Source organism: Myiozetetes cayanensis, unplaced genomic scaffold (assembly GCF_022539395.1).
Source record: "Myiozetetes cayanensis isolate MyiCay16 unplaced genomic scaffold, myiCay2020 scf3, whole genome shotgun sequence".
Lineage (NCBI taxonomy): Eukaryota > Metazoa > Chordata > Aves > Passeriformes > Tyrannidae > Myiozetetes > Myiozetetes cayanensis.
Genome location: NW_026087521.1, coordinates 34,474,905 through 34,488,017, shown reverse-complemented (window position 1 = coordinate 34,488,017; position 13,113 = coordinate 34,474,905). Strand labels below are relative to the sequence as shown.

The following is a 13,113-nucleotide window of genomic DNA, read 5'->3' as shown; positions in this document are numbered from 1 at the left end:
TAGCATAAACATATCTCTTCTTGAATAAAGAACACAAGATTGTGGTTCGAGTATGCAGGAAATCCAAATGTAGTGCCCCCAATAATGAAACAAAAATATCAGTGGTCACATGATTCAAAGCTGACATAAATCCAGTCTGACACTTCTAACTTGGTAAAATGTTTTTGGTTTGTTAACACCATGTTGCTGCGTTTTGTTCTAGATCAGGTATCACCTGTCCTCTCATAGGCTGCAAGACAGTTGCCAACAAAAGCAACTGTTAATTCAGCAGAAATCGAGGATATACCTACTCTCTGTTTGAATCACGGATACTGCTCAGTGATCCTGCAGCATTACTGATGATGGGACTGTGGCCCAAGCGCAATCCAGTAAAAGCCAGGAGCTGCAGCTTTCATCAGTGGGATTTTAAACAAGGGGTTTTCATGAGTAGCAAGACACACATTCTGCTTGAAGGGCTGGCACAAAGTCAACACAGAAGAATGCTGTGTCAGGAAACTGTCATATTTACAGCATAAATTAAACCTAGGAAACCCTTCAAATCTTCATCTGAATAAAGGGTTCACATGTAGTTGTTTGACCATATAAAATGATACAATTTCTATAAATCTGAGGAAAGTACAATATAAAAATAATCACAACATAATTTTTAGGTAGGATGAAACTCTTATTGCAGTCCATGCCTCGGAAGTGCCTTGGAAAATTTAAAAAAAAAAAGTGTCATCTGTACTACTGTCATTATTTTCAAGTAACATTCAAACCTGCTACTTTGAATTTTTATAGTAGGGTTTTTTCCCCTGTAAAAAAAAAAAAATAAAAGGAATACTTAATTGCCTCAGCATTACTCTCCTATTAGGATATGGTTGTGTAAGAAATAATTTTAGTGGTGAGATTTGAAGTCTTTCGGTCAAAAGGTCGCAAGGAATTGGCTGTAATAGTAACAGAAATCCGACTTGTCACAATCGGGTCCTGGACTCTTTATGGTGCAAATTCTTGTTTATTTGATCGGGGGCTGTCGGTGCCGTTCCGTGGGAGTTTGCCTCTGTTTTAACTCCTTATTCCCCAGCTTTCGCACACCTACGTGCAGGCAAACTGGCCAGTCGGGAATTGCGGAGGAAAAGGGACGAGCCCATTCCAGTGGTGCGTCCCTGAAGCGGGAGCCGCGGGCTGAGGCGAGGGGCCGGCGGGACGGACAGCACACGCCGTCCCCCCACCTCGGGCGCCCGCAGGGGCCGAAACTCAGACCCTTACGCAGGGTGCAGTTCCCCGCCCCGCTGCCGCGAACACTCGTGGCACAGCCGCTCACGCAGCCCCCGCGCCCCTCTCCCGCGCAGGCGGGAGCTCCACGCCCCGTCCGCACCTGGCGACCGAGAGGCGGTGGCGACCCCTGCCCCGCCCCACCTGATCCCGCCGTGCCCGAGTGGGGCCGGGCGAGGCCGCCTCGGGTTCTCCATTGTGCAGCCGCCGGCTCCAGCCACCTGCCGGCGGCGCCAGGGCCGGGGCCGGGCACTGCTCCGCGCCTCCCTCTGCCTCCCACAATCCCCCCGCCCACCCCTCCGGTCCCCGGCTGAACCGGGGAGAGCCCTCGCCTTCCCTCCCTCCCTGCCTCCCGTCCCCCGGCTGGCGGAGCTCCGCCGCCTCCCCTCCCCGTCCTCCCTCCCTCCCTCCCACCGCGCGGCCGCCGCCCCTCCGCCCTTGCCCGCCGGAGCTGCCGACTTCCCGCTGCGCGCGGGTCGCCGCCGCCTCTCCGTGCCATGAGCCGCCCCCCGCCGCCGCAGCAGCGCTGAGCGGGGAGCGCGGAGCCATGCCGGGCTGGAAGAAGAACATCCCCATCTGCCTGCAAGCCGAGCCGGAGCGAGGTGAGCGCGGAGCACCGGGGGCGCCAGCCGCCCGCCGCGCGGGAAGGCAGGCGGGAGGGCGGGGGGCTGCGGCGCCGCCGGGCGCCCCCTCCCCAGCACATCCCCAGGGCACGGCGGCTCCCGCCCCACGGTGGGACGGGCGGGCGGCCCCGCGCCTTCCATCTTGCTCCGCCGCCGCGGTCCTGGAACGGGGGGCGTGCGGGGCGGCGGCGGCCGGGGGCCGGCACCCGCGGCGGGGCGGGGGAGACACCCTGGGCGGGCCCCGCCGCTCTCGCTGCAACTTTTCTCCGCGGTCCTGCCGCGTGTGCTGCCCTGGGCCGGGCTTCTGCAGCCGGGGGGGCGTGAGCTGGGGGGCTCGGGGGTTTCCGAGTGACTTGGGGAAACTTCCCCGCGTGTGACTCTGCCCCGGGCCGCTGCTGGACCTGTCCCGTCGCTCCTCGGGGGGCGCCGGCACCGCGGGATCCGCGATCGCCCACTGCGAACCGGCAGCGATCGCGCCTCGGCGCCCAGCAGTGCCCGCAGGAGCTGCCCCGAGTACTGGCAGCGGCCGAGGGATGGCCTCAGGTTCCCCAACTCCGCCGTACGGGTCGGTGCTGGCGGAAGCAAGATCATTTCTGGTCGCTTTTCAAAATAAACACTCTATTTATTCTAATAGAAAGGTAAATTTACCCTTTCCTCAGAGAGGGCGTTTGTCACGAGTGGGTGTTGTGTTACCTGCTCTGTCCTCAACCTGTGAGTCAATAGCAAAAAGGCTCGTACATCATTTAAACTCGGATATGTCCGTCGTCTTATGCCTTTGATTTACAGTTTAAATCTACACGCTGTGGTAGCGTATAGAGTCCTGAAGTAGGACATTCGGGTTTGGTTGCCGCCGGGTTGGGTAGCTGGCTGTCCTGCTACGGACAGCAATTTACCAAGTATTAAAAAGGAGAAGGTTCTGTTTGCTGTGTGAAAGAAGTCTCGTTCCCTTGCGTTGGAGGTGGAGGTCTGTTGCAGAACTGCTGTCCTGCTTCTGACTAGTAAATCCTATCGCTAATGGGAAGTTCATTGCAAATACATGACATCATGAAAACAGTCACTGAAATGGGAGCAGGCATTTCAGCTGTGAAAAGCAAGATTTTTAGTCTTTACTCTTAGTAAATACATCATTACTGAAATCTGTGGTCATATTTCTTTATGTCAGGAATCTGTGTAGCTGAGAAATCACAGAAACAGGATGGATGACAGTTGTCAAAATATATCAGATGCTTTTACAGATGAGGGAACTTCAGTAAGGGTCTAGTCTGGCTATGTCAGAAACTGGAAAGATTTTCTCATTTCATTCTGCATAAAGGTTGTGTCATGAGCTGTAACGTGTGGACTTGTCGTTATTCAGAGTAAGCAAGGGTGGTGGTTTTGCTCTGATGGATTTAATGCCAGTTAGAATACTGATTTGTTAACAGTTCTTGTTTATTCCTATTTCTATTTAATCTCTTTCACCTTCATTATGAAGCTGAATAGATTTATATGTTAATAGTCTTATCATTGATGCTTTCCTTTATTGTATTTCAGTTGTGTAAATAACTGTGCCTAAAGTAAATTATTACCATCTGAAGTATGCTGCATTGTACAGTGCTCAAGTTTAGTTAGTAATTTAGCAGGATTCCAGTCACTGGAACTTTTTTAATTTAGACTCAGAAAAATATTAAATAATCAAAATAGTTAATCAGTGTTGAATTTAATAGTTCTTGAGTATGAAGAATAGATGAAATAAAGCTTTTCAAACTAGACAGAAGAATAGCCAGTGTCATAATGAAATGGAGGTGCATCTTTAGCTAATGTAGGAGTTTAGTGTGGCATTGAGTAAAAGGCAATTAGAGATACAGTTAAATTCTGGTTCAAAGCCAGTTGTGGTAACATCCCCCTCTTCTGTTTCTAGAAAATATTTCCGTTCAGTTAGTCTGCAGAAGATTTTGTGTACATTGTGCTATCAGAAGACTTCTGTGAATGTAAATAGTGTTATTTGAAACTCACATTGTAGCTGATAACTTTCTGTATTTTAGATATGGAGTAATACCGGGTGTGAAATATTTACTAATATAAATTCCTTTTATGTCACATAAACAAGCCTGCTTACATACAGAATGTAAAATATCCGTTTATCCATCCTAAGTGCATGTGTATATATGAGATAATAATACTCTTATAGAATATAAGAATAAGAAATATTTAAATGCACATGTATTTTCTTTGACTTTATGTTGCTGTGATCTGATTGTTTAAACCAGTGTTTTGTTCCTGTAAGAGGAGCTAGGCTTTATTCAACCCCATGAATACTAGCAGAACTGACTAGTCATGATTTTGCTGTATAACAACACAGACCTGCTAAGTTAATTTGGCGCTGAAGTGTCTCTGTGGTGATCACTTGTAAAACCAGCTATAAAATGAAAAGGAAAAAAGCAACCCATCCAAGCCAGAAAAATACTCCACAACCACAAACCAAAGAAAACCTCAGAAGAGAAGTGAGTAGCTAAGTAATGCCAGTTTATCCATGTGCCTCCTGCTGTCTTCCCCTTTTAGGGAAGCCTCCCCTGCTGGCTTTAATACATCCACAGTCCGTACCCCCCTTCTCTGTCATAATAAACAGGTACTGTGCAGCCTTAATTTGAAGTCTATTTGTAGCAGCAGAATTGAATTGGAAGATGTCGATGTTGGAGGTGCTGGGAAAACTGGGAAGGGAAAGATTTTCCTCTGGTGAACCACAGATGGTTTGTACCAGACCATCTTTTCCCCTCAAACCTCACAGGCTTCCCTTTAGCAGCCTCTCGAGAGCTCTGTTGAATACAGATCCCGGGTCCTCTGCATGCACCTTGCAGGAAGCTCATTGGGCCCTCATGTCCTCAGCTGTGGAAGAGAAAGAAGTTCTGGGCACTAAGATGTGAGGCTTGAGAGGTGGGTGGATTTGTTGGAGAGGATGTGGATGTGGAAATTTCGCCGTATCCTCAAGGCACTGCAGCATAAAAGGTTCAATGTGTACTGATGGTCTTCGTCCAAACCAACGCAGCACTGCTTTGGGGAGCACTTCAAGGCTGTTGCTTCTCCCCTGATGCTCAGTTCATGTGGTATGTCTGGATGGCAGTGCTACTGCAGTAGAGTGTTCTGGTGCGAGAGGGATCAACTTAAAATCTATCCAAGGAACTGCTTTGTTTTGATGTAGGAGCTGCTGGGATATTGCAAAGGGTGATAACCTTGTGCAGACATACTGGGTTTGCTCCAGATGGGGTTATTTTAGTGTATCGGTATCCTTGTTTGCCCCTTCTTTGCTTCAGAGTTCCCCATCCATATTGAATACCTACCTCAAAAAGTCCTTAGCGTGCAGCCTGTCGTCGTCGTTCCTACAAGTCATGTGCTGAAATAGAGGTTATCCAAAAACTCGACAAAATCAGAATTTTGCTAATGGAAATTGACCGGTCTTGGTGAAATGGAAGTAGCAGAGACATGGCCAATGCTGTTGGCTCACCCTGGCAACAATTGATACCCTGAGTGAAGGAGAGTAACCTGGATTAATGTTCCAAGCATCAGAGCGTGTGTGTGCACGTCGGGTTTAGCATTTAGAAGAGTGCTTTGTGGTGGAGAAGATTCTCTTCCGAGGGGTGGCAATCAGTGGTACTTCAACAAGTATTTTTAGATGTCTTCACTGTGAAAATTATGTGGGATACTTACGTCAACTAAAAAATCATATTATGCTACTTTTCAGAGGCTAAAACCATATTTAAAATATGAAGTGGATAGCTCCTTTTTTGCATGCTGCAGCACAGTTAGTGGTATTCTGCTGCCTGCTCTTTAATCGAACAGTACTCTGCAGTGATTATGCTGCTTCTGGCTTCCACCACCACAATTATCACAAAGAGTTGTTTCCTTTAGAAAATGGGAATTGTGCTCTATGTTGAGCAAAAGATCTGTAACATACACCTGATGCAGTAAACCCTGTTATTTCTAAAATGACGTGTGAAGTTGTACCAGTATAAGACAGTGTCTTTAAAATTCTGGGCATACTTTCCTCCTTCCCAGTTTTGTGCCTAAGACATTAAATCAGATCTCGTTATAAACCACCTAAAATACTTGTTGTTGAAGTGATATCTGAGTAAATAGGAAGAAAAATATTACTGGAATTTTGTTCAATATCCCTTCCAATCAAGTTAAATTAAGGTGTTTTATGGAACTCCTGTTTCAACTTTATAGGTGATCAAGTTTGACAGGAGTACAGAAAATAGTATTTGTATATCTTGTATGCTCACTATGGGACTGCTTGAGATCCCTTAATGTTCCTGCTTGTTAATTTTAAGAATGCATCTAAGTATGCTTTGGCCTTGTTTATTTATTTATTTTTATTTTTTTAAGCATTATGTGTTCCACAGTTGTTTTCCCTCTATGTTTAAAACATATTAGCCCAGTTACATTGAGGAAGAGGGAAAGATTGTATTTTTATTTTCTGCTCTTCCATCCATGTTCACAGTTCTTGAAAGTCAGGGAAATGAGGTGAACTTTAGGAAGCATTTTAAAGGAAACATTAGGAAATGTTTTAAAACCCAGGCCTCAAGGATAAAAAAATATGCAAGTATTGTGCGAATCCTGCCTTAAATTCAAAACCAGCATGTTCTCATGGAAGATGTGCTGACAACAAGCATCTATCCCTGAGGTTACTGCTGCGTGAGCTTGTCTGCTCATCTTAAGCTGGAAGAGAATCAGTTTCTTAGATAAGGTAGAGATATGGGCCTGCTACTGAATTGAATCATGTTATTGTGGGTTAACGATTTGCATCTGATCAAGTGAGGCCACTTTATAGAGGTTATGCTTCATACTCTTTCCAGGTGCATGTTAAAAATTAGCTTCTAGATTTTGAACACAGAAGGCTGAGGGTGACTGTCCATTGTGTTTCAGGCTCTCACCTGGTAAGGCAAGAGGAATTTCTTTCTTCTTGAGCTTACATGGGTCCTTAGAAACTGAAGAAAGTGAGAACTGGAGACCTAGGATTGGAAACCTTGTGCAGAGGCCTTCTGTTTGTCTTTATCTGTTTTCTCACTTCTGTCACATGCCTTCTGAAAAGTTAAAGTATAACCTGGATGGCAGAAAGCCTTTTGTGAGGAGATGACGTGCTTGCAGTGGCAGCCCTAATAATCAGGACTGGGTGTTGGGGATGAACATGTGGAGAGAGATGCTTGGAAGGCATGCTGAAACTTAGTGTGGAGTCCGAATAGATACCTAGTGTGTGAACAATTGGGACATTTGGTCAGTTATGATATGCAAAGCACACTGTAGTTGCTTACATTTAAGGTGAAGAAGTAATGAACAAAATGAAAGTGAAGAAGAAGAAAAATAAAAGGAAACGTCACCATATCTCAACTGCTGACATAAGCTGGTTTAACTAGCTGCATTCCTGCATCTGGAACTACAACTAAATCTGAAATTGGAAAACATTAATTCTAGAAGATAGATTAATGACAAAATACTAATTACCAATTGTATGTCTTTGCCTTGTCAGAGCTTCTGCCTCTTATCACCTCAGTCTTGCAGTCTTGACTGAACTGTGTCTTGGACAGTTGGTCTTTCTCTGTTTGCTAAACTGAATGTTGTTGAAACCCTTTACCAGGTGGGATAATATGACACTCTAGAGGCGGTTTTTATCAGCATGCAAAGGACACAGGCATACTCTTGTCAGTTTTTGCGTTCTTTCTCTTAAAATCTGCTGGGACCAGGAGGGCTCTAACACAGGGATGGAAAGGAGGCATCTATTGCTCCCTAGTGCCCTTTTAGCATGAAGGGAACTGAGAATAGACAAAAAGCATCTACATCTCTTGCAATCTGCAGGGCCAAGTTATCAGCATTTTATGGCCTGTAATATTAAAAGAGTTCACTAAATCTTGTGGAATCTTCATGAATATATGGTCTTCACTGATTGCTGGGAGATGATCATCTACTGTGTCTTGAGTAATAACGAAGGTTTTCCCCATATAGAAAGAAAATGTGAGATACTGGATGCAAGCAAATTTTTTTTTTTTTTTTTTTTTTTACAGAGAGAGCAGTTTTTGCTAATGTTTATCAGAAATGCGGTTATATTTGACAACAGAGAGTAATGGCAGCAGAGTCTAGCTTTCATCAAAGAACAGCAACGTAGAATTTGAAGCACTGTTTGCCCCTGACAGGCACAGTTACTTTTGTGGGTATCTGGGAGCTATGAAGGGTATAAGCTCTAAACAAGTTTTTGATCAGTTTCTTGTGCACTGAAACATTAGAGAGAGACATGACTGGAAACACAGAAGCTTCCATGTTAGATCCTGCAGTAATTTAGATGTAGACAACTTCCCTTTATATCCCTGCTATGGATTGTTTCTTTAGTATTATTCAAAATTACCTGAGCTGCCATAACTCAGGGCTTTCCCTGAAGAGCTGTCAAGACCATGTTGCACTCTGGTGGTTAAAGTAGGTAAGACTTGGTGTGCACTTTCTCTCCACTGCTTGTATCTGACCCCTCTTTAGTTAATGCTGGTGCTCTTGGAAAAAAAGATGCACTGAGTCATCAGTTATCTGTAAGGGTCTTATGATTGTGGCTGTAAAATTCTGTTGTGTTTGAATGTTTTACCTAAGCTATTTGAATTTATATGCATGTTGAAGTGTCAAGAGTACCGTCCATCCCAACTTAGGCAAAAACAGGGTAACAGGATGTGTCAGCGTCCTATGTGTGTGGGGTCAGGGTGATCACCTGCTCAGTGTTTCATTTGGGCAAGATGATTGTGACACTCTGTAAAATTCAGGGTAAAATAATAACATTTATGTTGGATACAAGTAATCTTGATTGCTGTATAACCCTGGTAGTGTAGTGTTTTGGTGATTTTTGTTTCTCTGTTTGTTTTTGTTTTGGTGTGGTTTTTTTTGCTTTCCTCTTCCTGCTGGCACTGACTCTGCTGGGTGGCTGGGGAACACAAACTCTTTTGGCATTTTCTGTGGTATGAAGTTGCAAGATTTTATGGCTCTGAATGATGTCGATGGTCCAATGTTTGGGGTTTTTTCAAAGTCATTATCCGTGCAAGTGGTGCATTTCACTGATTCTGCATCACAACTTAGAAGCAGTGTTTTTTGCTTACAGTTGAAATAGTTTATAGAGAACATAGGGAAGGAAAAAAACAGGTAAGCAGGGACAGACAGTTTTGATACCAGTACATATTCCACGTGAAATTTTGTTGTCTTTTGTCTTTGGAAATCACCACAGGAAATGAAAATGGCAGGTATGACTGACTCAATCTTGTTTGTGCCTTGTTTAATTTTTTTGTTATTAGTGAAAATCAGCACTGAGAAGATTCTGCTACTCTGAAGGGAAAACTTCAGAGAATATTTTAATATTTTTAGTGTCTTTTTTACATACTGCCATTACATAGATATTAGGAAGTTCTACGGTTTTCTCACTAAAGTTTGTCTACTCTCAAAATAACAGAAATTATTCCCTAAAATACAAAGATAGGAATGTAATGATGACAGTTAAAAATAAATTTTCAGAATTTTCTTTTACCAGTGGGATGAGACTGAACTTTTAATGCCACCATTTTGTGGGGTAGCAATTTAATATTGTGTAACTGAGTACGAACTTCTCCTTATTGAAAGACAGAATTTTGATGTTGTAAAGTATTGCCAGAATGTGTCGTCTCAGTATCTGTTTTTCTTAGGAAGGCAGGCACTATTTGAAATACTTATTTCTGTTTACTGAACCATGCTATATAGTGTAGCACTTCCTTGCTGAAGCAGTTTCCTGGTAGGTGAATGTACGTGGTCTCTCTGTCCCACACTGCAATGTGTGAATTAAAACCAACACATTTACGTTTAAGCAACAAAATGAAGAATATATCAGTGACTGGAGCATGTGTTTAGGCGAACCACATCTGAGATGATTCCTCATGTTTCAAGCTTTTTGTTCGTATGGATATCCGTTAGAGCCACAGAAGTAGAGCCAGCTTTTTACAATTGTCTGTGATGGAGACAGGTGTTCCGCAGTCCAGTTTGTCAGTTTAGTTTCTTCTGCAGTGGGATGGTATTCATGAGAACAGTTTTTTGCAGGCAAACAAATTAAGGACAATAGCTGGCAGTTTTTTGGGGGTAAAGTAACAGCTAACATCACACCAAATCCAGTAGTCAAAAATATCTGTGTGATAAATGTATTCTGCATGGGCAGGAAGAAAGAAGGTTATAGCAAGTTGTTATTAAAATAGAAATAACACACTTGTGGAGTATTTGAACTATATTACTCTTTTTTATTTGCATTATCATCTCTGTGGACCAGATACTGAGTCCTTTGTACTGCTGTTGCAAAGAGCAGCTTCCCCTTCTGCTTCTGCTTTCACCATAATTACTCCTCTTTGCTGAAGATCTGAAATGAAGATCACAGGTGCTGCCTCTCACCTGAGAAGTTTTTTTGGCATCTGAGCAAAGCCAGTATAGTTCCAATGTATGAATTGCATCAAACTCCCTGCTATACTTTGCTTTCTCAGAATCACTTTACAACGTTGGTAACTGGAAGGATTTTATTATCACTTGTACCCTGTCCCTCTTGACAGGGTTGGGACCAGAGTCTGAGATGAGGTTGTTGTGGAATAAACACGCTTTTACTACTCTGACAAAAATTTAATCTCAGTGGCATTTTCACTGAAGTATTTAGTTGTTTTTGTGTTAGGAATGGATTATTTACGTAACAGCTGGGCAGGAGGAGGAATGGTAGTCACACAGCAAATACTCTGGGGAGTGAAATTCACTGTCTGGTAAATGGATGCAACTCTTCTGGATTCTGAAGGTTAATTCACTTGTGGCAGCAAATTTACTGAGCCCTTGTAGCTATTAGTGGAGGCTGTTTCTTAGTCCAAGGTCTCTTCTGAAAAGTCAGAGAAAACTAATGCCAAAAATATGTTGCCTCCTCTATGTATATCTACCAGTTTTATTCTTTCATAATTTTACATTTTCTGGATCATGTTTGTAAATATCACAATGTTTTTGAATGCAGTGAGAAACTTTGATCCTGAGTGTTTTTAAAATATGATGTGTTTGATAAAGCTTCCGATTTTGTGAGGAATATACCTGTAATTTACTTTGACGTTTTTTGGTAGCCTTTTCCAAGACAAATGGTATGTAAGATACTGGCTTTAGGTAAACTGTGTTGTAAAAGATTCTGTGTGCACCATGATTTGACAGGACTGAGGAAATGTCTCCTCTGTCACAGGAATGTGTTTTGAAATTACAATTTGGAGTGCTTTTAACTTCACCTCTTTCTAGGATTGTTTACAAAATGTGCAGGAGCCAGATAAACTTGCAGGATTTGCATGTCAAAAGGGATGCAGTTGATGGAATGCTTTCAGTTGAGGTTCGGGAAGCTCTGTGGAGAGGGGAGAGAAAGAATGAGATGGATAATATATAAGGATAACTCAGTAGCTTTACACTTGCAGCTCTTGTGAGTCAATGGCTTAATTCAGGAATGTTAGTAGTAGCAAAAACTCCCGACCTCAAGCATGAGGTGTTAAAACATGGCTGATGTTTTTTGTGTGTTCACATTTGCTTATTGAACAAACATATCTTGTAACTTAAGTTTCATATTATCTTGATTGGAATATTGTAAGGCTTATATTAATATTAATAATTAATAAATATGAATATATTAATATTGTATTCCTTTTGCTACATCTGCTGACAAAAATGATGCACTAACTCAGACTTTTATTATGGTCTCTGTTATTTTCTCTGTCTGTCTCGAGTGCACTAACCCTAAAGTTTTTGAAATGTCCTGACTGCTTAAGGTGTTTCTTTAACATGTACACAGATTTAGGCATGCACTGATACCTATAGTTATGTATTTGTTTGAAAACCAAAAATTATGAATACTGTGTTTTGTAGTAGTTCATCATTCTGCTTAGAGACATTTCAGATATATTCACTGCTATTTGTTTAAATATTTAGTGGGAACTGATTCTTTCTTTTCAGAATACTTTAATGTGAAAAGAGTTTTAATTTTCAGATAACTTTCCTTCTGACATTAAAGATAGATTTTTTTGAACGAAAGAAAAAGAGGAAGGTTCATCTGCTGGCTCTGTATTCTAATTTCTGCTTTTGTCAAAGATCAGGGTAGTAGGTAAGTAGTGCCTTGAGCTGTATTCCTGTACATGTGTTTCTTTTAGCAAAGTGATTGAAGTAATTTTAAAAAGCACAGCCTGTGAGATTTTTATGGTATCCTCTTCAGGTTTAAATATAGGAAGCATCCTTGTAGGTGAGTTATGGAGTCCCCTGTCTTCTGAAAAACTAGTCTTGAATGCTTTTTTTTCCTTCCTAGCTGATGATATACATCAGGGTAGTTTTGACATTTCTGTCCTTCTCCATGACTCCTTCCTTTTCCAGTGTTCTTACCAGAGTTGGAGGTATTTTCTTCTGACCCCTTTTGGTAACTAAGCATATTTAATTTTTCCTTAACTGCAAAGAAGGAAGTCAGCACAAAGAAAAAATGCCATGATTGGCCTGTTTGTTGAAACTGAAGAATTCTCTTGTGTTTAGGCTGGTACTCTGTAGAAAAGTATTGAAAAATAGCCTTTAATTGATTTGTTTCAAGTGTTGCTTATTGTTTCCTTAGTGCTAACTGCCTGTAATAATTACGTAAAGTGTCTTTTTGTAATTTGTCTGGTTTTACTTTCAGTTATTAAAATGAAAATTCAGTTTATGTTTATGTGAAACCTCTAAATGTCCTACTTGACAGATTTGGGGTTTCATGCAGTTGTGTGAATGGACTGTAATTTTCTGGGAAGTTGATACTGAATTAAGCTATTCCTATACAAGATACTCAGGATTGTGTTTACACACATTTAAGAGTGTGCAAGGTTAAAGGTAAGCATTTTCATGGTATTTAGGAATATACCTTTTTGTGGCATTCTGTGCTACTGAAGTACAATACACAGGGAGCACAAGTGAAAGTCTGTTCCTGGGACTGTTCTAAAGTCATAGTTTGTGACGGTATTCTTTAAACAGAGCTATTTTTAGCCTAATGTTATGAATCTGTGTATTCAAGTTCAAACACATAAATTACTGTATCGGCATGTGGATTCCAGTTCATAATCAAATATTAAGCATTTTGCCTCAGTTGATAGCATGCTAAGGATTAAAAGAAAAAAACTTGTCATTGATAATATGCCCAAGAGATCTGTGTATCAGCAGAATGTACACGTGAAAGGCTTGAACCAGCTAACTGTCCTGCATGGAG

The 13,113-nt window shown here is 42.2% G+C and overlaps 1 protein-coding gene across 1 annotated transcript in view; it reads left to right on the top strand.

The window, feature by feature from the left end:
- Positions 1-1,713: 1,713 nt before the first annotated feature.
- Positions 1,714-13,113, top strand: part of GRIP1 (glutamate receptor interacting protein 1) — a 323,131-nt gene continuing 311,731 nt past the window's right edge. Inside the window, exon 1 of the mRNA XM_050325337.1 lies at positions 1,714-1,856. Coding sequence (XP_050181294.1) covers positions 1,802-1,856 — 55 coding nt within the window. The 5' untranslated portion in view covers positions 1,714-1,801. The remainder of the gene's footprint in view (positions 1,857-13,113) is intronic.